Source organism: Salvelinus alpinus, chromosome 21 (genome assembly GCF_045679555.1).
Source record: "Salvelinus alpinus chromosome 21, SLU_Salpinus.1, whole genome shotgun sequence".
NCBI classification, from domain to species: domain Eukaryota; kingdom Metazoa; phylum Chordata; class Actinopteri; order Salmoniformes; family Salmonidae; genus Salvelinus; species Salvelinus alpinus.
This window is the reverse complement of record NC_092106.1, coordinates 14,587,607-14,613,866: the sequence shown is the minus strand read 5'-3', so window position 1 is coordinate 14,613,866 and position 26,260 is coordinate 14,587,607. Positions and strand designations below refer to the sequence as shown.

The following is a 26,260-nucleotide window of genomic DNA, read 5'->3' as shown; positions in this document are numbered from 1 at the left end:
ATGTTCATAAAAAAAATTAGGGTTCATTGAACAAGCATGGGAAACAGTGTTTAAACCCTTTACAATGAAGATTTGTGAAGTTATTTGGATTTTTACTAATTATCTTTGAAAGACGGGGTCATGAAAAAGGGACGTTTATTTTTTTCCTGAGTTTATTTTAGGCATATGTGAATTAGGCATCATGTAAAATCTTTGTCAAAAGCGCTAGAGATACTGTTGCATGACAAACAGGTGCTGTTAGATTACAATATTATTTTTCTGCCCGTTTGGAACAGTACAACACTAAATAAATTATAAGTAATACCAGAGAGTCTGTTCTAATGAGAAAAAAAGTCACGCCTTTATTACAGCATAGCAAAATGTAAAAACTTTTAATTGAGGAACCACTGTAGTCATTTATTTGTCTGGACAGATTTAAGGCGTTTGGCATTGTTTCCCCCTGAGAAGTACACCAATGGGATCTGTCCGTGTCCAAAAAGCGAGAGTCTGTTTTTTCATGACTAAAGACAATATGACTGAACAACCACTGAGTATACAACCTCGGAAAGTATTCAGACCCATTCCCTTTCTCCACATTTTGTTACTTTACAGCCTTTTTCTAAAATGGATGAAGTAAAAAAAACTTGCCTCATCAATCTACACACAATACCCCATAATGACAAAGCGAAAACAGGTTATTAGAAATGTTTGCAAATGTGTTAAAAATAAAGAATAGATACCTTATTTATTTACATAAGTATTCAGACCCTTTGCTATGAGATTTGAAGTTGAGTTCAGGTGCATCCTGTTTCCAATGATAATCCTTGAGATGTTTCTACAACTTGATTGGAGTGCACCTGTTGTAAATTCAATTGATTGGACATGATATGGAAAGGCACACACCTGTCTATATAAAGTCCCACAGTTGACAGTGCATGTCAGAGCAAAAACCAAACCATGAGGTCGAAGGACTTGTCCGTAGAGCAGCATTGTGTTGAGGCACAACTCTGGGGAAGGGTACCAAAACATTTCTGCAGCATTGAAGGTCCTCAAGAACACAGTGGCCTCCATCATTCTTAAAGGGGAGAAGTTTGGAACCACCAAGACTCTTCCTAGAGCTGGCCTCCCGGCCAAACTGAGCAAATGGGGGAGAAGGGCCTTCTTCAGTGAGGTGACCAAGAACCCGATGGTCACTGACAGCGCTCCAGAGTTCCTCTGTGGAGATGGGAAAACCTTCCAGAAGGACAACCATCTCTGCAGCGCTCCACCAATCAGGCCTTTATGGTAGAGTGGCAAGACGGAAGGCACTCCTCAGTAAACAACACATGGCAGCCTGATTTGGAGTTTGCCAAAAGTTACTTAAAGGACTCTCAGACCATGAGAAACCAGATTATCTGGTCTGGTAAAACCACGATTTGAACTCTTTGGCCTGAATGCCAAGCGGTACGTCTGGAGGAAAGCAGGCCCCGCTCATCACCTGGCCAATATCATCCCGACGGTGAAGCATGGTGGTGACAACATCATGCTGTGGGGATGTTCTTCAGCGGCAGGGACTCGGGGACTAGTCAGAGTCGAGGCAAAGATGAACAGAGCAAAGTACAGAGAGATCCTTTATGAAAACCTTCTTCGGGACAAGTCTCTGAATGTCCTTGAGTGGTCCAGCCAGAGCCTGTGCTTGAACCCGATTGCACATCTCTGGAGAGACCTGAAAATAGCTGTGCAGCGACGCTCCCCATCCAACCTGACAGAGCTTGAGAGGATCTGCAGGGAAGAATGGGAGAAACTCCCCAAATACAGGAGTGCCAAGCTTTGTAGCTTCATAACCAAGAAGACTCGCTTTAATTGCTGCTAAAGGTGCTTCAACAAAGTACTTAGTAAAGGGTCTGAATACTTATGTAAATGTGATAATGTTTTGTCATTATGCGGTATTGTGTATAGATTGAGGGGGAATAAAACAATTTAATCTATTTTAGAATAAGGCTGTAACAAAACAAATTGTGGAAAATTGTCAAAGGGTCTGAATACTTTCTGAATGCACTGTATATGTCAACCTGAGAAACCAGTAGTCATTTGACATTATTTCGTGACATGCAAGAGAAACCTTTGCAAGCTTAAGACATAACAATGTAAATCTGCGGCCGTATGTATCAAGCGTTTCGGAGTAGGAGTGCTGATCTAGGATCAGGTCTCCCCTGTCCATTTAATCCCATTCATTGTGTTCTAAAAGGCAAGACTGATCCTAAATCGCAACTCCTATTCTTGAGACACCTGATACATACTGCCCCAGGTGCTCATAAAAACCCGCTGTTAGAATCGGGCTTTCTGGGGTTCCAACCTTTTTGCGCCCCATCTGTTCAGTCATACCATCTCACTGGCTGGTCCTAATGCCAGCTCACCTGTCACCTGAATTGCTATGGTTACCTCTGTGTGGAAAAACCTTTTCTTAGCACTGGGGTATCTTGTTTTGGAAAACAATAATTTTCCTAGTTGACTACACTTTGCACAAAAACAGAAGTGAAGTGAGAGTGATATGGCGTGGGAATACCTCTCGTAAAACCTGCAGCCTTACGAGGAAGTCTGAGTAAAAGCATGAGTAGGTGTTTTTAGAGCCTTCATTTTAGTGGACCCCAGCAGAACAGAATCCCAAAGGTATAGAGTCAGGCTAAGGGAGAGTGGGAATCGTCACACATCGTTTCCTCTGTGTGGAAAAACCTTTCTTAGTACAGGGGTATCTTAGAGCTTTGATATCTATTCTGACCTGCACCTTGAGGACTATGGTCCAGTCGCTTCCAGCATTCCATTTCTGACTTCTAGATCACATACGTTCGTTCATACAAATAACAGCAACAATAACTAGATCACAGCTTGTTGTGAAGATGGTGACGTTGCTTGAGTGTGGAGCTGTCTGGATTGTGGCCCTCGAGGAGCAGGTCTCCTTTGTGTTGGCATGATGTGTTGCTCTCGCTGCCGTGAGTGGGAGACGAATGGAGTTACTAGTAAGTACCCTCCTGGCCTCCCTGTGTTGTGAACCAGCCTGTATGTTTTTTCAGGAGGTAGTGTCCCTAGCGGGGTTCCAGGCTCTCTCCCCCCGGTGACGTCAGCAGGACTGCGTCACCCCCAGAGCCATCTGACGGGTACGTCGGCGGCAGACCGCTATGCCGCACTGGCCGAGCTGGACAACGTTTTCGGCTCGTCAGCCCCCGCCACCAGCGTCTACAACACCATCAGCACTTCTAAAGGGTACGAGAACACACCATCAGATGAATTCACCCTCTTCCCATTACCCTCTAGTCTATGCCTTGAGTTCCTTCTGTCTGTCTGTCTTTCTTATATTCACATCTTTGTAAATATATAAGGCGACTTTCTTGGTACCATCAAGTAGATCTATTTTTCAAAATGATACTCAGTCCTCTCACCTCTCTCTAGTTGGATCCCAAATCGCACCCTATTCTCTAAAAGTGCACTGCTTTTAGCACCACTGCTAGGGACCATGTAGGTAATAGGCTGTCATTTGGGACGCAGCCTCTGTCACGGTGAGTCCATGGGGTCACTCTAACGCCAGTGTTGTGTTGTGTCCCAGGGGGATGTTTGGCACTGTGACAGGAGTCTCGTCAGCCCAAGCACAACAATGTATGTCCAGCATGCCCCAGGGTTTTGGAGGTGAGTGACATCACTCCATGTGTGTTTTTTTCATCCCTACCCTTTCCCCTTCAGTGTGCACTACACTAGTTCACTCACCCCTTGGGTTTCAAAATATTGGAAAGATGTAAGCGTGGACTATAGGGAGTTTTATTCATATTTAACTCACTACCTTGCGTCCATTACTTTTCGATCTGAGGGGTAGTGAACTATCGTGGAAATTCACCACTAAGGACTTCAAGTCAAAGTAAATGAAGCTATCTTTATTGCTTACACTTGCTTACACTACCATTGCAGTAGAAAGGTTTACCTTAAGACCTTCGCTTCATACAGTTAGACACATGCTTCATTACACAATTTCATTTATGTAAGTTCTCCAATGTTATTACACGCACACAAGGACAAATAGTCCCAACATAGCCCATTTTGCAAGGTTCACAGACTATGATCCAAACATAGTTGACAGCCAAGCTGTCACCTCCCACTCGCTATCTTCATTGCCAGAGTAGCTTCTAGCGGTTTCTGATAATGACATTTCAGCTGGAGCTTTTGACTTTCTCTTCTTCCTTCGGATTCCTAAGACAGCAAAAGACTTGAAAAGAAAAAGGAAGCACAAAATATGACAAGTATTAGTAATGCGTTAACCTGTCTAGGACTAGCGGAACCCCTCGCCAACAGCCAATGAAATTGCAGGGCGCCAAATTCAATCAACAGAAATCTCATAATTCAAATTTGTCAAACATACAAGTATTAGACACCATTTTAAAGATACAATTCTCGTTAATCCAACCACAGTGTCCGATTAAAAAAAAAAAATGCTTTACAGCGAAAACACAACATATGATTACGTTAGATCACCGCCAAGTCCAAAAAGCACAGACATTTTCCCAGCTAAAGATAGCAGTCACAAAAAGCAGAAAGAGATAAAATGAATCACTAACCTTTGATGATCTTCATCAGATGACACTCATAGGACATCATGTTACACAATACATGTATTTTTTGTTCGATAATGTGCATATTTATATCCAAAAATCTTAGTTTACATTGGCGCCATGTTCAGAAATGCCTCCAAAATATCAGGAGAAATTGCAGAGAGCCACATCAAATAACAGAAATACTCATCATAAACTTTGATGAAAGATACATGTTTTACATATAATTAAAGATACACTTGTTCTTAATGCAACCGCTGTGTCAGATTTCAAAAAAACTTTACAGAGAAAGCACACCATGCAATAATCTGAGACGGCGCTCAGATATAAATAACATTTCTCCGCCATGTTGGAGTCAACAGAAATACGAAATTACATCATAAATATTCCCTTACCTTTGATGATCTTCATCAGAATGCACTCCCAGGAATCCTAGTTCCACAATAAATTGTTGTTTTGTTCGATAATGTAAATTATTTATGTCCAAGTAGCTACTTTTGCTAGTGCGTTTAGTACACATTTCCAAACGCTCATGCAAGTCCCGCATAACGTCGGACGAAAACGTCAAAAAGTTATCACAGGTCGAATAAACTTGTCAGACTAAGTAGAGAATCAATCTTCAGGATGTTGTTATCATATATATCCAATAACGTTCCAACCGGAGCATTCCTTCGTGTCTGTAGAAGTAATGGAACGCATGGCGATATCATGTGGAACGCGCATGACCAGGAACTGGCAATCTGCCAGACCACTGACTCATTCCCCTCTCATCCGGCCCCACAACACAGTATAAACTTCATTCTACAGACTGTTGACATCTAGTGGAAGGCGTAGGAAGTGCAAACAAATCCATATCTTCCTGGGATTTGAATAGGCGATGAGTTGAACATCAACCAGCCTCAGAATTTCCACTTCCTGTTTGGAAGTTTGCCTGCCATATGAGTTCTGTTATACTCACAGACATAATTCAAACAGGTTTAGAAACTCCAGAGTGTTTTCTATCCAATAGTAATAATACTATGCATATATTAGCATCTGGGACAGAGTAGGATGCAGTTCAATTTGGGCACGCTATTCATCCAAAGTGAAAATGCTGCCCCCTATCCCTAAAAAGTTTTAAACAAGCCTTAAAAAGTTGATTGCAATTTCAGTTTAATCCACCTGAAAAGAAAGAACAAGTAATACAACAAATATTGTGGTTAAACTCAAATATACTAATTAATTTTTTTTTTAAACGTGTTTTTCAAAGAAATGTTAAAAAAAATATATAATTTTAGTGAATGATATCATAAATAGGACTGGTAGAGTTATGTCACACATGCAGCTAACACAGACATGTGGAAATGCCTGCTCTACCCAAAATTACAACCAACTAATTGCAGCATTACCACAAAAATGGAAGAGGCAAGTAGAAGGGGAAAAAAATAAGGAACTTGTATGTCGGCCCTGCATTGAAGAATATAAATGGTTAAAGAAAAGTGTGATAAATATAAACATATACCAATTTCATTTAAGGACCAAAATACTGACAGCTGTGCCATATAAATTGCAAAATGGTTGGGGAGAGATTTTCGATGTGTCAAATCAAATTTATTTATATAGCCCTTCTTACATCAGCTGATATATCAAAGTGCTGTACAGAAACCCAGCCTAAAACCCCAACCAGCAAGCAATGCAGGTGTAGAAGCATGGTGGCTAGGAAAAACTCCCTAGAAATGCCAAAACCTAGGAAGAAACCTAGAGAGGAACCGGGCTATGAGGGGTGGCCAGTCCTCTTCTGGCTGTGCCGGGTTGAGATTATAACAGATTATAACAGAACATGGCCAAGATGTTCAAATGTTCAAATGTTCATAAATGACCAGCATGGTCAAATAATATTAATCACAGTAGTTGTCGAGGGTGCAACAAGTCAGCATCTCAGGAGTAAATGTCAGTTGGCTTTTCATAGCCAATCATTGAGAGTATCTCTACCACTCCTGCTGTCTCTAGAGAGTTGAAAACAGCAGGTCTGGGACAGGTAGCACGTCCGGTGAACAGGTCAGGGTTCCATAGCCATAGGCAGAACAGTTGAAACTGGAGCAGCAGCACGGCCAGGTGGACTGGGGACAGCAAGGAGTCATCATGCCAGGTAGTCCTGAGGCATGATCCTAGGGCTCAGGTCCTCTGAGAGAAAGAAAGAAAGAGAGAATTAGAGAGAGCATACTTAAATTCACACAGGACACCGGATAAGACAGGAGAAATACTCCAGATATAACAGACTTTCCCTAGCCCCCCAACACATAAACTACTGCAGCATAAATACTGGAGGCTAAGACAGGAGGGGTCAGGAGACACTGTGGGCCCATCCGATGATACCCCCAGACAACACAACCCAAGGGGTGCGCCAACCCAGACAGGAAGACCACGTCAGCGACTCAACCCACTCAAGTGACGCACCCCTCCTAGGGACGGCATGGAAGAGCACCAGTAAGCCAGTGACTCAGCCCCTGTAATAGGGTTAGAGGCAGAGAATCCCAGTGGAGAGAGGGGAACCGGCCAGGGAGAGACGGCAAGGGCGGTTTGTTGCTCCAGAGCCTTTCCGCTCACCTTCACACTCCTGGGCCAGACTACACTCAATCATATGACCCACTGAAGAGATGAGTCTTCAGTAAAGACTTAAAGGTTGAGACCGAGTCTGCGTCACACATGGGTAGGCAGACCATTCCATAAAAATTTAGCTCTATAGGAGAAAGCCCTGCCTCCAGCTGTTTGCTTAGAAATTCTAGGGACAATTAGGAGGCCTGCGTCTTGTGACCGTAGCGTACGTGTAGGTATGTACGGCAGGACCAATTCGGAAAGATAGGTAGGAGCAAGCCCATGTAATGCTTTGTAGGTTAGCAGTAAAACCTTGAAATCAGCCCTTGCCTTAACAGGAAGACACATTTTTTTGGTTCTAGTCAGGATTCTAGCAGCCGTATTTAGCATTAACTGAAGTTTTAGTGCTTTATCCGGTTAGCTGTAGAGCATTGCAGTAGTCTAACCTAGAAGTAACAAAAGCATGGATACATTTTTCTGCATCATTTTTGGACAGAAATTTTCTGATTTTTGCAATGTTACGTAGATGGAAAAAAGCTGTCCTTGAAACAGTCTTGATATGTTCGTACCCATTCCATGGCACATGGTTTATGGCACATGGTTTATGAATTGATACACAAAACAACGCCGGATTCAAAACTTTGAATTTTTCAATTTAAATTACTATACAAAATTCTTGCAACCAATATAATGTTATATATAAAGGGGTACAATCTTCCCAGCTCTGCAGATTTTGCTGTGAGGAGGCAGAGTCATTAGATCATTTATTTTGGTATTGTCCATATGTAGCTCGTTTTTGGTCACAGGTCCAGGAATGGTTGAGGAATTGCAACATTTGCGTAGAACTAACGCTGCAGATAGTAATACAGGGTGATTTGAAAAGTCATAGTCAATCGATCAGTAATATAATAATTATTTTAGCAAAATATTTTTTTTAAATTTGCAATCTATAGAAGCTATGAGAATAGAAAGGTTCAATACTTTTGTGAAGCATCACAGCACAGTTGAAAAATATATGGCAAATAGAAATCCAAAATGGATGGTGTTAAGAGATGGATGGGAGTGGTTGAATGGAGCTGAAGGGTGGGACTATAACAAGATAACCAATGTAAAACATACGGGATCTGTAAAATGTATATAGGTTCAGAAATGTTGTGAAATAGCACAGTTACAAATAGAAATCAAACTGGATGGACATCAGAAATAGAGAAAGGGCTAAAAACAAACAAAATATAACTATTGTAAAATAGATTGTGTCTGTAAATTGTGTATGAGATATATAAACTAAATGTATAAACTGAAGGTTGAAGCCTACATGTTATCGTTTATTAGTTTACTCCAATTGGGGGAAGGGTGGTAGGGTCTGTGGGGAATAATAAAGGCATATTCTTAAAAAACGAAGTATAACTATATAGGTATGTATATATGTATGCATACGTGTATGTATATGGATATATATATTTACCAAAAAAAGATATGGGGGATTGGAAATGAAGACAATTACATTGATGGAAGCAACAATCTTTCCGCAATATTAAGCTGATCCACCCCTAAATAAAACAACAACAAAAACATATTCGGTAATAGTAATCTCCCCTTTCATATCTTCACACACACACCACACTTCACTATTTTCTCATTTACTTAATTCACACATCACACAGAACTTGCTTAGGTATTCACTCAGAATCCATATATAACGTTATCAATCGAAGTCCACACAGAACTTCGTTCAGTTCACACACAACTTTCTTAGGTATTCATATCCATACCACCAGCAACGATCAGCACGGCAAAGTCAGCCTGTGGGGTACCAGTGATCATGTTCTTGAATCTCAGTGTCCGGGGGCATCAATGAGCCCTTGCCCATCTCAGCTGGTTCCTTCTCAAACTTTTCAATGGTTCTCCTGTCAATGCCTCTGCACCTGTAGATCAGATGGCCGGTGGTGGTGGTGGACAGAATCCATATATAACGATATCAATCCAAGTCCACACAGAACTTTGTGCAGTTCACACAGAACTTGCTTAGGCATCCACACAGAATCCCTATATAACGTTCAATTCACAGAACTTACTTAGGTATTCATTCAGACACACGCAAACACAGACTAGAGACGCTATTTCCCACTTCTTGTTGTTTACATATTCAAACAAAGTTCACACACAACTTCCTTAGGTATTCACACAGAATGCCTATGTAACGTTATAAACGAGGTTCACCGAACCTTTTCCTAGTTCTCTATTAGAACTTGGATCCCTTCTTAAACAAATGTATTACTTCATTTAAATGATACTTATTGAAATCAGTTGAGTTGTCCTAGGTTTCGTGGATGTTGTTTCCTCCCGGACGCATCCCACAGTGGAGGTCTGGTCCGGGTGGGTCCTCGTCCTCTTTTAGTGAGACAGGAATATCCCTTTACGCCGTTCAAAGAATGTGCCACCGGTGTTCCCTCGCAGACACTCACTGATGGATCACATCGAGAAGGTCAAACATCCTGTTTCGTGGCGCCAGAATTGTTATGGAAATTCACCACTGAGTAAATTCAAAGTAAATGAATCAATCTTTATTCTCACAGCTGGAGAGGTTCACAAACTCAATCCAAGCTTGATGAAAACTCTGAAGGGGAGGTTCCCTTTCAGTCCTTTTATACTGCTACACAAACAAGTCATAAGCATGGTTGGTTCCTGTATGTGACTGATGTATACAACACAAGGCTTTTGACCTTGAAACTGAGACATTGTATCACTTCAGGTTATTACAAAAGCAGCCTTGTGCTAAACATACGATCATATACACACAAGACAATTTCCATCGCAGACCGATTCCACACTTCGGGGAGAAGGGGGTAGATTAGAATTGGACCGTAAATTTCTACAGAGCTGAAGTAGACACTTAGCTACTCAGAGATGAACTGATATGAGTTTGATGTCTCCTTTCCTTCTGCCAGGTCCGTCAACAAACCCCTTTGCTGCTGCAGCGGTTGCCCCGGCGATAGCCACCACCAACCCCTTCCAGAGCAACGGGAGAGCAGCGGCTATGGCAGCAGCAGGTGGGGACACGCCACGGATGTTTTGCATACCCAATGTACTTGAAACTAAAGCCATAGGCTTTGTCCGAAATCATTCTTACCTACTACTTACTAAAATTCTATACTATGTACTAACCGTACTACATACTGTTTAGAACATACTGTTTAGTAAAAATGTATGCAGTAAGCAACATATATCAGCATACTAGGCACACGCATACCTAGAAGGCGTCATGTAATGCGCAATTGGGTTGTTCCCCGCCATTCGTACATCACGTCAGATCATCTGATTATCAGCTGTTGTCAAATACATGTGGGAGTCTGAAAAGACAATTATCTTCCTCAATAGCATGCAGCGAATTCGTACTTGATGAAAAGCCAAAATGAGTATGACATCCTGGCATTTTAAGCTTTCTACGTTTTAGAAATATCACATACTCTAAAACGTTCTATTTTGCGCATACCCAATCAGCATACTATTTAGAACGCAAGTACGGGCATTCGGACACGGCCACTGAGTTAGAGGGTGCACTTAACCCAAAACCTGTCATGGGCAGGCCCATTGCAAAGATAGTTGATGAGCTCTGAAGTACATCTCTATGACTAAAGCTGATCTAACTGTCGTGGTTAGCGGCCATTTTGAGGTAGTGCGGAAGAAAAACATGTTTCACAGATGGCAACTATATTCCAAAGTCATGCTAAAATATCACAAATTAACTGAGGCAGGTGATCATGTAAAATATTCTCTTTGTAGCAAAATTCAAAGAATAGCCTAGCAGTCAACCGAAATCTCACAAGTCCATATTCTTAGATGACTTTTTACGGAGGATGATTGACCACCTTTTGCCTGGGGCTCGGGCTGCTACAAGACAGCAGCATTATTCACTAACAATTGTCTGTAGCTAAATGAGGATATAGTCCAAGTAGTAACAGTTGGTGACTGAGTGTTTCTATTATAAGCGTGAAGGTGTGTGCGTATGTATGTCTACGTGCAAATTATGATGGCTCTGTCTGATTGCTCTCGTGATGCTCGACAGACCTGTTGGGGGCTCTGCATGGGCAGGGTTACCCTCCAGCTCACTTTGGTAGGTTCCCTCCTCCTCTTCCAGCTCACTCCTTTTCTCCCTCCTTTCTGCCTCCCTGTGTCTTGGCTGTGGCAGTGCTTCCTAGAGCTCCCCTGAGCATCCTGTGACTGTCTCGCCGACTGCATGTGTTGTGTCCCCTGACCTCTGACCCCAGTGCTACTTCTACTGTATATGTGAGTGTGGGGGTCCTGATGCCTCAACTACCCTCACCAATCCCCCCCCCCCCCCCCCACTAGCGCTCCCAGACTGTAGTGATGTGACATCGCTGATTACCCCTTCTTGCCCCCTGCCGGCCAAGAGAAATAGCCTAACTAACAGTCGTAGCTTTTCAGCCTATAGCTGTTGGCGGTGTGTATGTCCTCCAGCTGAGCTCTGAGGTTATAAACTGGTGTCAAACTGCCAGATAACCATTTAAGAGTATCCTTGAACTGCACAACCATCTTGACTGTAAGCTTTTTATAGTTTTTCACCCTCCTGGATTCTGTACACTGCCTTTGCTAAGAGTGCTTATACCCTGAGTGCCGTAGTACTGTAACTGTGTGCTAGATGCTGTCTACTTTAATGCTGGTTATGGATAGAGCTAGTCTCTGAGACTCGTTCTAGTCACAAAGTAGTTTTTCTGCTGTTGCTGTGTTTGTTTCTCTGTGTTTAATTGTACACTGCTCAGTAAAGGTGTTTTTCGTTCAGGTTGTGTGCAAATGTTAACCTGGTGTCAGGTGTGATTATAGCTAGACTAGGTGGCTAGGTGGGTGCTTCAGATGTTTTGTGGTCTGCGTTAGCACTTAGCAGTAATTGTGTAGCGTGAGCTCTGTGTAACTGATGTGATATTTTGTAGATTGTGAGTGTCCTCTCCTCTCCCGCCTATCTTGCAGCCACGTTTGGCACAGGGTCCATGAGCATGCCAGCCGGATTCAGGAACGCTGCTACCTACAACCTCCCCACCAGCTTCAGTGGGACCTTCCAACAGCCCTTCCCAGGCCAGGGCCCCTTCCCCCAGCCTCCGGCCTATCCCCAGCAACCCAACGGTGTGTGTGGGTGTTTGCATGGGTGTATGTGTGCTTTGCATGAATTTGTGTAGTGTACCCCTTTTCATTTATACCTTGTATTCACCTCTTTCTCTGGTCCACCAGGAGGGGGGTTTTCAGCCTATGGACAGGCCAAGGCTGTGGTGACCCCCTTTGGGCAGGCGATGGCTGCACCCGGGGTCTCTAGTAACCCCTTCTTGGTGAGTGGGACCATTGGTTGAAAACCAAGTGTCCACAGTCTCCATTTGATAAAACTTGTGTTAGTTTCGCTAGTGGTGATTTAATGGCTCCCTTTCTCCCTCTCTCTGTCTTTGTCGTCCTTCCAGGCGGGCGCCCCTTCAGGACACTACCCCTCAGGAAGCTCTTCAACGAATCCTTTCTTATAGCACTGCTCCACCTGAACTCCACCACTAGGGTGTTGTCAACTGGCGTGCACCGCTCTCACCTCTTGCACTGTTTTGTTTCACAAGACGCTTTAAAAAAGACAAACCCAATGTTTCTAAAACTGGTATTTTGTATTAAGTGACGTAACAGACACCGTCCATGGCAACAAAAAACAAAACAAGTTAAAGGTGTGTAGAGGGAAGGGGGCGTGGTGTTAGGGGTGGCAGGAAGCATAGCTGTTAAGAGCATTGGGCCAGTAACCGAAAGGTCGCTGGTTTGAATCCCTGAACTGACTAGGTTAAAAATATGTCTGTGCCCTTGAGCAAGGCACTTAACCCTAATAGCTCCTCCTGTAAGTTGCTCTGGATAAGAGGGTCTGCTAAATGACTCACATGTAAATGTCTTAAAGGGGCTGAGTTTCCTCTCGTCCTCCATCTAACCTGTGATCTGGCCCGACCTCAGCTGAGCCAAAAGTATATTCAAACTGGCTGATACTAAGTTATTGCAAAATATTCCCATTCATTACGCTGCAATTCTGTAAATATTTTTTTCTTAGAGGAAATTAGCTCTGTGCATATCAGTATTTGTATCTTTAACACGAGTTTAAGGCAGAACTGTTACTTGGAAAATCTTAGAGGACTACTGTGAGTTACTGTATTTGTAAAGAAGAACCAAAAGCGGTTTGTACAGCGTGGTATCGGTAGGACTATTTTTACAGAGAATAAGAGGTGAACATGCGTTTCATCATTTGTTACAGAAGAGGGGGAGGAGTCTCTCTCCTCTTCTGTGATTGGCCTCGAGGGCAGAGACTCCACCTGGAAGGGGATGGGCTCTCACCTGTCCTGCTGTCCAAGTGGTTTACCACAATATAGACTGAATACCACTGATGTTGGGTGTTAAAGACATTTAAGTTAATGTGTATATATATTAAAATGAATTTTAACTAAAAAGAATGACCAAACCATGTCTTTGTATTGCTGCACTGTACATCTCCATTTTCATATATTGAAATATTTTTGATATACTGTATATAAAAAGATTTCTATCACGATGAAGATGTTGCAGTCTGAATACTGTGGAGCTGTTACTCTTGCTCAGGAGTATAGACTGTGTAAAGAATATCAAACAATCAGACCTGACTGTCATCAGTGTCTTTAATTCAGCAGGGCACAATGTACCACAAAATGGTGCAACCGAAAACAAAAATGTGCTTTCTTTTTGGACATATTCAGGTAGAAACTCCCCGTTTCAAAACGTTTTCTCCCATTCCGTGCCTACCGAACATGGCCCAGTGGTCAGTTTCTTCAGCTCAGAGTCTTTGTTCAGGGCCAGTGTCACTGTCTTTCAGACTTGGAGGCTCCTCTGCAGTGGTGGAGTCTCTGTTGCTTTGCCGCCCTGTCATAATCATGTACACACCCCTCAGAAAGAAAATGACAGCGATGGCTGAGAAGTAGCTTCCATAAATGGTGAACTGCAAGAAAGAGTGGAAAAGCATTAAGATTATTCCTTACTCTTCAGTCGTAGGGCTAGCAAGCAGGTCTTATTATTGTCCTGTGACACTTGAACTGTTAACTCACCTGTGGGATGATGCCCACCTGCTGTGATGATAGTCTGAAGCACCAAAGCCCCAAAGTTGTTTGCTCCGAAGATCAGTGCATATCGCTCCGTGGAGATCTCCGTAGCAAGTTGGAACCTGGAAGGAAAGGGGACACATGTTTTTCCCTCTACCAAATATTAAAGGGTAATTTTGTAACATTTCAGATCCAAAAAGGGGTCCACGTCCCAGGCCATTTAGTTTTGTTTTTAGATCCAGCTATATCCCACAATCTAAAATTAATAGAATAAATAGATCAACACCATGGGGCCGATTCAGACCCAAGTTATACGCACGCAATTGGAACTTAATTCCATTTTTATCCCCTTTCCTCTACTCCACATGTTTCAGCCAGCTATCAGGGTTCAGGTTGGAGATCACAGAAATGTAGGTTTGGTAGAGGGGTGTCTACAGATATGCTGTATTCTGACCTTGGTTTAATTTCCTCATAATTCCACCACCTTTATGCGTGATGAAACAATGAATAATGTCGAGCAACCTGTCTGTTCTAAGTGGAGCAACATCTAGGCCTACTTAATTTTTTCCAATAGAAATAGCACCATTCTCCGTGCACTGTAACTTACAAATTGATAAGCGCTAGGTAAATTATTAAGTTGTGTGGATAAGGGGATTGTAAATATATTTTACCCTATGATTGCTGGGGACAAAATTAATGTAAAACCAGTCATATGGCAGAAAACTGAAGCACATCAATTTTCCCACAGTGAGATTTATGAAATGCTGGCCTTATAACCTTCAGGGATGAATTGTGGAGACCCAAACTATAGGCTTCTGTAGCCATGCACAAATGACAGCATAGTGCCAAACCTACCGAGTTTATTTATGATTTCTACAATGTTTTAATTATATGCCTGGACTTTTCAGTTTTTTTCTCCCAATTCTTATGGTGTTAAATATTAGCCACTATCAGTAGCCATCGTCAGTTATACCAATACATTTTGAACTCACTTTAATGTTAGTTTCTTTACATTTTGTGTCATTCCATTACATCATTAGTTTACCTTTCATCTGTCACATTCGTGTGACTATTCCTGAGGATCGCTAGCACTAGTGGATCATATTAGGCTAACGTATTACCAGCAATAATTTGGGACTAGCCTATTTGAATCATTATGGAACGCAGACCATACTTAACAGTTTAAACCTGGAGTCTGGCGCATGGTTCACGATGACTGGACTGTTGTCATCACAGTCCCATGATTAGTGAGGATTATTAAGGTGGATTTATAAGAACATGGTTCTACTTCTATTGTACCCTTTTCTCACCTTCCAATATTTCATGAATTAAACAATTGAATATGGCAACTTTCAGGATGAATCAAACCACTATTTTTGATTCACCAATACATTTAGTGCGTAGAGGCACTGTAACCTGTTTTTTTTCTTCTGTTTTTTTCATAAATACTTCCCTAACCCTAAATAATCATCAGAGTATTTTTAAGTCTACCATTTGGTGCTGAAAAGGAGATGAATATGAGTGTGTTTACAAGGCTTTCTTTCATTGATCCCTAATATTCTGAACCGTACATCAAAGCTGGGACCGGGAGACTGAAAAACAGCTTCTATCTCAAGGCCATCAGACTGCTAAACAGCAATCACTAACTAAGAGAGGCTGCTGACTACATAGACTCAAATCATTGGCCACTTTAAGAAATTGGTCACTACTCACTTTAAACAATGCCACTTTAATGTTTACATATCTTACATTACTCATATGTATATACTGTATCTTATACCATCTATTGCATCTTGCCTATGCGGCTTGGCCATCGCTCACCCATATGTTTATATGTACATATTCTTATTCCATCCCTTTAGATTTGTGTGTATTAGGTAGTTGTTGGGGAATTAGATATTAGATATTACTGCGCTGTCGGAACTAGAAGCACAAGCATTTCGCTACACTCGCATTAACATCTGCTAACCATGTGTATGTGACCAATAAAATTTGATTTCTCTCCATATGTTCTAGTGACTCTGTGGAGTGAATTCAAATTAAAGGTACACCAAATTTAAAGGGATGGCTATAGATAAATGTACTGAAAACCCTATTCAATGAAAACTCCATGTGAAAATGTTGGCCAGCAAGTAGGAGGGTTTTCAGTGGTTGAGTTAAATGTATTCAGTGTGTGCAAGGGAACCACGCCTGCAAAGCCCGTTATTCACCTGCATAAGGTAAGTCTGAAAAGTAACTATTAGTTTGAATCGGACCCCATGTCATTTCCAGATTTGCAGTGCTTATTTTTTCCATTAATTTGGGCATGAGGCGTGTAGTAGCTACAGTGCATTGTGACCCCTTGACTTTTTCCAAATGTTATGTTACAGCTATTCTAAAATATATATATTTTTTAATTCCTCATCAATCTACACACAATACCCCATAATGATGAAGCAAAAACTGGTTTTTAGAATTTTTTGCAAATGTATAAAAACAAAAAAAAACTATCAGATTTACATAAGTATTCAGACCCTTTACTCAGTACTTTGTTGAAGCACCTTTGGCAGCGATTACAGCCTCTAGTCTTCTTGGGTACAACGCTACAAGCTTGGCACACCTGTATGCATTTGGGGAGTTTTTCCCATTCTTCTCTGCAGACCCTCAAGCTCTATCAGGTTGGATGGGGAGCGTCGCTGCACAGCTATTTTCAGGTCTCTCCAGAGATGTTTGATCGGATTCATGTCCGGGCTCTGGCTCGGCCACTGAAGGACATTCAGAGACTTGTCCCGAGGCTGCTCCTGCGTTGTCTTGGCTGTGTGCTTAGGATCATTGTCCTGTTGGAAGGTGAACCTTCGCCTCAGTCTGAGGTCCTGAGCGCTCTGGAGCAGGTTTTCATCAAGGATCTCTCTGTACTTTGCTCCGTTCATCTTTGCCTCGATCCTGACTAGTCTTCCAGTCCCTGCCGCTGAAAAACAACCCAACAGCATGATGCTGCCACCCCCATGCTTCACCATAGGGATGGTGCCAGGTTTTCTCCAGACGTGACGCTTGGCATTCAGGCCAAAGAGTTCAGACTTGGTTTCATCGGACCAGAGAATCTTGTTTCTCATGGTTAGAGTCCTTTAGGTGCCTTTTGGAAAATTTCAAGCGGGCTGTCATGTGCGTTTTACTGAAGAGTGCCTTCCGTCTGGCCACTCTACCATAAAGGCCTGATTGGTGGAGTGCTAAAGAGATAGTTGTCCTTCTCGAAGGTTCTCCCATCTCAACAGAGGAACTCTGGAGCTCTGTCAGAGTGACCATCGGGTTCTTGGCCACCTCCCTGACCAAGGCCCTTCTCAGTTTGGCCGAGTGGCCAGCTCTAGGAAGAGTCTTGGTGGTTCCAAACTTCTTCCATTTAAGAAGGATGGAGACCACTGTGTTCTTGGGGACCTTCATTGCTGCAGAAATGTTTTGGTACCCTTCCCCAGATCTGTGCCTCGACACAATGCTGTCTCGGCGTTCTACGGACAATTCCTTTGATCTCATGGCTTGGTTTTTGCTCTGACATGCACTGTCAACTGTGGGACCTTATATAGACAGGTGTGTGCCTTTCCAAATCATGTCCAATCAATTGAATTTACCAAAGGTGGACGTTAGCGTCCCACATATCCCAGAGAAGTTAAACGGCAAGTGGAGGCTGCATCTCCACGTGAGGAGTGGCCCGTGATGCCCGAAGGCAAGGAACACCCTTCAGTCGGATAGGCTATCTCAATGCAATCGAGCCAGTGAGACAAACACTACTTAGAAAGTGGCCTGCCAAGCGCAGCCGCGCCATAGCACACACATACAACTGAAGCGATGACCGAATTCCACATAACGTGTGAACTCAACACAGACGATGGAACCGTGCCTCTCTGGCCCCTTCATGTGGAGGAAGGGATAAAGCCCATAGCTCCAGGATCCGCAACCTGCCTTTTAATAGTGAGATAGTCAGGTCATGTCGACAGAGCGCACAGATCACTGACGCATTTGGAAGAGTTCGAAGCCAGTAGCAATGCTGTCTTCATTGACTTCAATGGAAACTGGGCCAATGGCTCGAATGGCGGCTTACAATAGAGCTCTGTTACCCAACCCTAGCCCAACGGCCCCGACATCATACATTGAGTTAGTGCTGTGTTAGGCCTGATTTTTCATCAATAAGAAGGGTGTGGGCAGAGCTCGGGTATCACTAAATTGATCACAAATGCTTTGAAGCTGAGCCATTTACGCATTCTCTGCTGCGCAGAACAGTAATATCTGACTAAGATCATAACATGGAGTCAGACGTGCTTCAACCTCATCAAATAGAAGACGGGAGAAATTATTTCACAGAAAATAATGTTCCTTGAGTTTTGTCGGAATTTAGAGTGACAAAGTAACTATCCGCTAACTGCTTTCTAATGTCTCTTCGTTGAGCTGCCCAAGCAGAGCCGTTGCTATGGATACTCAGACTCAGAGCCACCATGAGTAGAGCGCATGCAGAGCGAGCTGCGTGCAGGGAGCGAGTGACTGGTAGAAAGGAGCAGCTAATGGATTTACTAACAGTTATTACTAATGGTTATTTCAGATTTTGGGCAGGACCGGGCCTTAAATTTGGCAGAAGCTATTGGGGCCAATGTAGGGTAGGGCCTGACCATTGCGGGCATGTGTAGGGCTTAAAATCTTGCTTACAAAGCTTCTCAAGCACCAAGGCCAAATCCCACTGTGGAGCCGGGGCTCGGGCCACAGGCATGAGCCGCCATGTCCCTAACAAAATATTTTTTGCCAACGAGGGGTTGGCTAAAAACAGACTCCCCGCCAAATCTCTTATAACAGGCAAAAAAACTTTACGGTGGACAGCGAACGTTGTCTGTCAAAGAGAAATTGCAGAAAAAGAGAACTCTCTCCATCCGGCAACACATAGGGTTGATGGTTTTACTGTCGCATCAGCATGTGAATAACTTTGGGGTGCAGACGCCACTCGTCGTCCCGAGGACCCTCTTGGGACTGAGACCTGCTCCTTCGTTGAGGTGGCCTGGAATGTGTAGTGATGTCAACAGGCGTAGGTGCTCGTGAGCCCACAACCACAGCGCCTCTGCCAGGAGGTGAAGCGGAGGAGACCAAACTCCTCCCTGGTGGTTGATGTAGGCCAGCGCAGTTCGATTGTCTGGCCAGACCAATACGTTGCAGTACCAGCTCCAGGAGGTTGATGTGACACTCCAATGGAGGCCACACATCTCCCACCGCCAGAGTCTGAGATGTCCTGCTCCATCCAGCCAGAGACGCGTCTGTATAGACTGGGATGTGCGAGGACACTGCCCATCGGGACGCCAATAGTTCAGAAGGTCAGATCCACTCTCAGAGAGTGGAGAACTACTAACAGCTGACAACGATGACGCACAGGTTCTAGTTGTAGGTGGGTGAACCACCCCTGTAGCCTGCGCATATGCAGGACCCCAGTGGGACCACAGTGTGGGCAGACGGCCTGAGCCCTAGAAGGGACAGTACCGAGTGCGCCGTCACCGTGTGTCGGATGATACCGACTGAGGGCCAACAGAATCACAGATTTTCGAGGATCCGAAATCCATGCCATCATGTTCGCAGTGTAAAACTGGAGACCCAGATAAACAATCCGCTGTTCACAGCGAAACCCAGGTGTGTGAAATTCATCACAAGCCAGGCCGTGTGTGCTATTGCCAGCTCTACTGATGAGGCGAGAACCAACAGGTCGACCAAGTAGGTCAGAATCCTAACTCCTTGGCGACGTAGAGGCTCTATAGCCACCTCCATTGATTTGGGAAAGGTACGAGGTGCTAGGTCATACCTAAAGGCACCCTTGTGTACTCATACGCTACTTCCCTGGAAGGCAAAGAGTTGAAACCTCCTGTGACACGGAAGCACTGGCACATGGAAGGGTGCTTCCTTCAGGTCGATGCTCATGCTGAAATTTTTTGTGTCCATGTAACGGCTTTCTTCCTGGGATGAAGGAGAGGACCAAAACGCAGCGCGGCTAGTGTTCAACATGATTTAATAAAGATAATAACGTGAACACTACAAGCAACAAAACAATAAATGTGAAAACCGAAAACAGTCCTATCTGGTGCAGAACACAAAGACAGGAAACAATCACCCACAAACCAACAGTGCAAACAGGCTACCTTAATATGGTTCCCAATCAGAGACAATGACATACACCTGCCTCTGATTGAGAACCATATTAGGCCAAACAACAAACCCAACATAGAAACACAAAACATAGAATGCCCACCCAGCTCACGTCCTGACCAACTAAACAAAGGAAATAAGGTCAGGAACGTGACAGTCCATGTGAGAAAAGTCTGTTTGGCTACGCTCTTGTTCAGGACACGTAAATCCAAAATCAAATGCATGAGAAAGTAGGGCGATAAAAGCCCTTTTTTCCTCTGCTCTGGAGGAACTACTGTAATCGCCTCCTTTGCCAGGAGTTCTGCAATCTCTTTGTTCAGAGCTGCAACCTTCTCTGGAGATGCCTTCACCGTTTCCATGATCACTGCAAAGGGTGGAGGGGTACGCCTCAACTTCCAACTAGCCAGGTGGGCAGAGTACTCCCAATAATGCTTTGAAAGTGGGACAGCGCGAAGCTGAGGAGTATTCAGTAGAATTGTCTGTATTCCCCTATGGTCCTGACCGCTGCTGAATGCCGACTGTATAACAGTAGCACAGCCCAAGGAGCGCCTCCCCGAAAGGGGATCGGAGGCATCGACATGACGGTTACGTCCATAACCCCAGTGTCAGATCTCGCTGGGCCTACAGAACAAAAATCGCTGGCCCCCAGCCCCGACATAATCGGAGGCTCATGAGAACGCCGCTCAGTTGTGTGGCACAGCACAAACACTGTCCTACTCAACAGCCGCACCCCTGTATGGGGCTGTGACACCTCTGGAAAGAAAGAGTGGAAGAACCTGAGAGTTGGTCTGACTGGCATGGAAGATAGGCTCTTTTGTGACAATGTCATAGCATGTTGAAGCCCAGTGGCGTGTGAGGTGGAGGGTGGCACCAGACAGATAGACGTTTTCCTCGTTGCTATCTGAGCCAGAGCTGAGCTGAGGAGTTTAGAGAAGTGTGTAGCTCGGGACCAGGTAGGCCCCCACAGCTTTCTCAAGTCGTAAGATGCCATTGACAATGGCTTTCTGCCGCCCCGCCACTCTAGTTAATGGCAAGTTGGCCTGGGTAGGGAGTCTCTCCATCAGTGGTTTAGTTTCAGGAACCCTCTGCATAGTTGTCCAGCGAAGGCATGGCCAGCGTAAAAAGAGCCTGTGTCTTTGCTCTCTCCATGGACCCTCCTGCATCATGTGCATATGGTATCTCGAGATGCTTTACGGCCCCCTCAATGAGCCACAGGAATTCAGAGCGCAGAGGCAGGAGGAACAGATGAATGCATGGAGAGACCCTCAGCGTCATTTATCTCCTCAAGCACTGCGGTCCCGTCACCACACTCAAATTCACCATAAGCACTCTCAACTTCCCCCCAAGCACACATGACATAGGTCATGGGGGTCTGCAGTAGCCGACAACGTTGAGTGTATTCTACATCAACAGCAGTGCTTCTCTTCAAGGCAATCTTCAGTCTCGCTGAAGAAAAAGGGAGGCTGATGGATAGGGGGTGCTCCAATATATAGGGCCAGCTGGTCTCCCATTGGCTTTAGCGCATGCATCACTTTGTTATCAGGCTGCACCGCCTAGGCAGCAGGGTAAACCAATAGGAGTGAAGCCTGTGGGGCAGCGCTCCACGATATAGAACCATCTGATTACATGTGAAGTTGCATGTGATTGTATCCATTGCTAGGTAAACAAGGTTTCTGATGACGAACTGCGCAAAATGATCCAACTGTGACCCACGTCCAGGGAAAGACCACGCAGGGAAAACCAACCCCCTAATTCAATTGGCTCCTGGATGCTTCTCTTGGACCGACCAGGGAAAACCAGCCCCTCTTTCTATTGGCTCTTGGATGCTTCTCTTTCTATTGGCCCCTGGCTACTTCCTCATTCTACGGGTCTGCAGAGTCAAATTTCACTTAGCAGCAGAACTACTACAAGAGCTTGGTTTTGAAGCCTGAGCGGGTGAGTCGGGGTCGCATTTCACTGTTTTACACAAAACATAATTGTACACTTTCATTTAATAAAACTGATGATGAGTGTACTGTTGCTTGAATGTGTTGCATGCATGTGCTTGCTGCGACTGTCACCCCTTGACATTAGCTACACTATAGTAGCTATTTCCCACCCTGTTGCGGGACTGCAGTGCTTGGCAAACGGGAGCGAAATATACTGTGTCCAGGTGGTTTTGCCGTTCATGCTCACCCCATTGAGTAGACTGTATCATGGTGACATCTAGATGACTACCAATTAGTTATTTCTTGTGTAACCTGCTATCCCACATGAAATATAATACAGGGAAGGGCAAAAAATGGGCCACGTTACTAGCTACAGCTGGCTACACCGTGATACAGCTGTCCAGTGGGAAGCACATCAGATCCGCAGGCACCTCGATACAACATCAGTGCGCTGGTTGCTACGTTGGCAAGCGTTACCGCCGGCGACACCGTGATACAGCTGCCCAGTGGAACGCACCTCAGGTCGACAGGCATCTCAATACAACACCGGTGCACTGGTCGACATGTTATTTACCGCTGGCTACACCTCCATTAAACACTGGTGCAGTGGTCGTTATGTTAACTAACGTGCCTCCCTGGGTGGTCCATCCCTGGGCGATTCTGGCCTGGCACAGGACACGGGTCGCAGTCAGACCCAACTCGAACTGAGCACACAATGTATCATAACAGATCTATAGTGTTGTTCGCTACTCACCAAATAGGTTTGACACAGCTTCCACGCCTCCATTGTAGACTGTGAAGTTCTGGGATGGCTCTATGTGCTGCCACAGCACCTGTACATAGTTGATTGTCTGGTTATAACCACAGGTGGCCAGTGCCCACAACACTGACCAGTACAGCAGCTCCCTGGAAGATATCACCTGAGGAAGTCTCTCCACAGCTGGATAAGAACCTGGCCGCAGCTCTTAGCTCTCAGTCCCCTCACCTGCACACATGTCCCCTCTTCCTAGGGCCTCTGGTAGTTCTTGGGCGTCCATTTCTTCTGCATTTCCAGTTGTATGCCTCTCCTGACTCCATTGGAAGAACATGCTTCTCTGTGGCATAGGCACCAGGGCGATGGAGTCACCAGGGCGATGGAGATCAACACCAGGGTAAGTACCAGGATGTTGTACGCAAGTATAAATACCATGGGACCACGCAGCCGTCATACCGCTCAGGAAGGAGACGCGTTCTGTCTCCTAGAGATGAACGTTCTTTGGTGCAAAAAGTGCAAATCAATCCCAGAACAACAGCAAAGGACCTTGTGAAGATGCTGGAGGAAACAAAAAGTATCAATATCCATAGTAAAACAAGTCCTATATCGACATAACCTGAAAGGCTGCTCAGCAAGGAAGAAGCCACTGCTCCAAAACCGCCATTAAAAAGCCAGAGTACGGTTTGCAACTGCACATTGGGACAAAGATTGTACTTTTTGGAGAAATGTCCTCTGGTCTGATGAAACAAAAATATAACTGTTTGGCCATAATGACCATCGTTATGCTTGGAGAAAAAAGAGGGAGGCTTGCAAGCCGAAGAACACCATCCCAACCGTGAAGCACGGGGGTGGCAGCATCATGTTGTGGGGGTGCTTTGCTGCAGGAGGGACTGGTGCACTTCACAAAATAGATGGCATCATGAGGATCGAAAATGATGTGGATATGTTGAAGCAACATCTCAAGACATCAGTCAGGAAGGTAAAGCTTGGTTTCAAATGGGTCTTCCAAATGGACAATGACCCCAAGCATACTTCCAAAGTAGTGGCAAAATGGCTTAAGGACAACAAAGTCAAGGTATTGGAGTGGCCATCACAAAGCCCTGACCTCAATCCCATAGAACAATTGCGGGCAGAACTGAAAAAGTGTGTGCGAGCAAGGAGGCATACAAACCTGACTCAGTTACACCAGCTCTGTCAGGAGGAATGGGCCAAAATTCACCCAACTTATTGTGCGACGCTTGTGGAAGGCTACCCGAAACGTTTGACCCAAGTTAAACAATTTAAAGGCAATGCTACCAAATACTAATTGAGTGTATGTACACTTCTGACCCACTGGGAATGTGATGAAATAAATAAAAGCTGAAATAAATCATTCTCTCTACTATTATTCTGACATTTCACATTCTTAAAATAAAGTGGTGATCCTAACTGACCTAAGACTGGACATTTTTACTCAGATTAAATGTCAGGAATTGTGAAAAACTGAGTTTAAATGTATTGGCTAAGGTGTATGTTAACTTCTGACTTCAACTGTATCTCATCTACAATTAAACAAGTTTCTTGGAACTACCAGTCCTTTACGATTCAACCAAAAGTGGCTGAAGTGAAATGTTACAATTGACCTAGGAGTTTGATTATATGCGATAGGCTGTGGCGTTAACCTTTCTAGCCCAGGGGTTCCGCTAGCGGAACACCCACAACATTCCGCTGAAAAGGCAGCGCGCGAAATTCAAAAATATTTTTTAGAAATATGTAACTTTCACACATTAACAAGTCCAATACAGCAAATGAAAGATAAACATCTTGTTAATCTACCCATCATGTCCGATTTTTAAAATGCGAAAATACAACATATATTTATGTTAGATCACCACCAAATCCAAAAAACACACAGCCGTTTTTCCCAGCCAAAGATAGAGTCACAAAAGCAGAAATAGAGATAAAATGAATCACTAACCTTTGATAATCTTCATCAGATAACACTCATAGGACATCATGTTACACAATACATTTATGTTTTGTTCGATAATGTGCATATTTATATCCACAAATCTTGGTTTACATTGGCGCCATGTTCAGAAATGCCTCCAAAATATCCGGAGTAATTACAGAGAGCCACGTCAAATAACAGAAATACTCATCATAAAGAAAGAAAGATACATGTTTTACATATAATTAAAGATACACTTGTTCTTAATGCAACCGCTGTGTCAGATTTTTTTTTTAAACTTCCGGTTCCACAATAAATTGTTGTTTTGTTCGATAATGTCCATTACTAGTGTCCAATTAGCTACTTTTGCTAGCACGTTTAGTTCACATGTCCAAACGCTGGCGCCGGTCCAGGCGAACTTGGACGAAAACTTAAAAAAGTTATATTCCAGGTCGAATAAACTGGTCAAATTAAGTAGAGAATCAATCTTCAGGATGTTATCATATATATCCAATAACGTTCCAACCGGAGCATTCGTTTTTGTCTACAGAGTAATGGAACACATGGCCATGTCATGACTAGCGCGCATGACCAGGAACTAGCATTCTGCCAGACCACTGACTCAAATAGCTGCCATCCGGCCCCACATCACACTAGAGGCTTCATTCCACGTTCTACTGACTGTTGACATCTAGTGGAAGGTGTAGGAAGTGCGAACAGATCCATATCTTACTGGGATGTGAATAGACGATGAGTTTAACATCAACCAGCCCCAGAATTTCCACTTCCTGTTTGGAAGTTTGCCTGCCATATGAGTTCTGTTATACTCACAGACATAATTCAAACAGTTTTAGAAACTTCAGAGTGTTTTCTATCCAATAGTAATAATAATATGCATATATTAGCATCTGGGACAGAGTAGGAGGCAGTTCACTATGGGCACGCGATTCATCCAAAGTGAAAATGCTACCCCCTATCCCTAAACAGTTTTAAGACGGATTGAAGTGGATTTAGAAAGTGACGTCAATAAGGGATCATAGCGTTCACCTGGATTCACCTGGTCAGTCTGTCATGGAAAGAGCAGGTATTTACAATGTGTTGTACACTCAGTGATGCTTTTATAATACCCAAACATTTGTATTAAAAAAATATTTGTTAAACCAGGATGTGATGTAAACTGAGTGTACAAAACATTAAGAACACCTTCCTAATATTGAGTTGTACTCCCCTTTGCCCTCAGAACAGCCTCAGTTAGTCAGGGCATGGATAAGGTGTCAAAAATG

At 43.8% G+C, this 26,260-nt stretch overlaps 1 protein-coding gene across 10 annotated transcripts in view; it reads left to right on the top strand.

Annotated features, from left to right (window-relative positions):
• The window catches only part of LOC139547894 (arf-GAP domain and FG repeat-containing protein 1-like), a 42,168-nt gene extending 28,568 nt beyond the window's left edge, over nucleotides 1-13,600 (top strand). For 7 of the 10 annotated variants that reach the window (XM_071357058.1, XM_071357056.1, XM_071357053.1 and 4 more), the window contains 7 exons: nucleotides 3,030-3,219; nucleotides 3,560-3,639; nucleotides 10,076-10,177; nucleotides 11,194-11,241; nucleotides 12,114-12,266; nucleotides 12,372-12,466; nucleotides 12,593-13,600. In XM_071357058.1, coding sequence (XP_071213159.1) covers nucleotides 3,030-3,219; nucleotides 3,560-3,639; nucleotides 10,076-10,177; nucleotides 11,194-11,241; nucleotides 12,114-12,266; nucleotides 12,372-12,466; nucleotides 12,593-12,652 — 728 coding nt within the window. In that variant the 3' untranslated portion in view covers nucleotides 12,653-13,600. Of the gene's footprint in view, nucleotides 1-3,029; nucleotides 3,220-3,559; nucleotides 3,640-10,075; nucleotides 10,178-11,193; nucleotides 11,242-11,316; nucleotides 11,415-12,113; nucleotides 12,267-12,371; nucleotides 12,467-12,592 lie in introns of those variants that run through there. The other 3 variants (XM_071357057.1, XM_071357052.1, XR_011669610.1) reach the window with 2 other exon arrangements.
• Nucleotides 13,601-26,260: the final 12,660 nt, after the last annotated feature.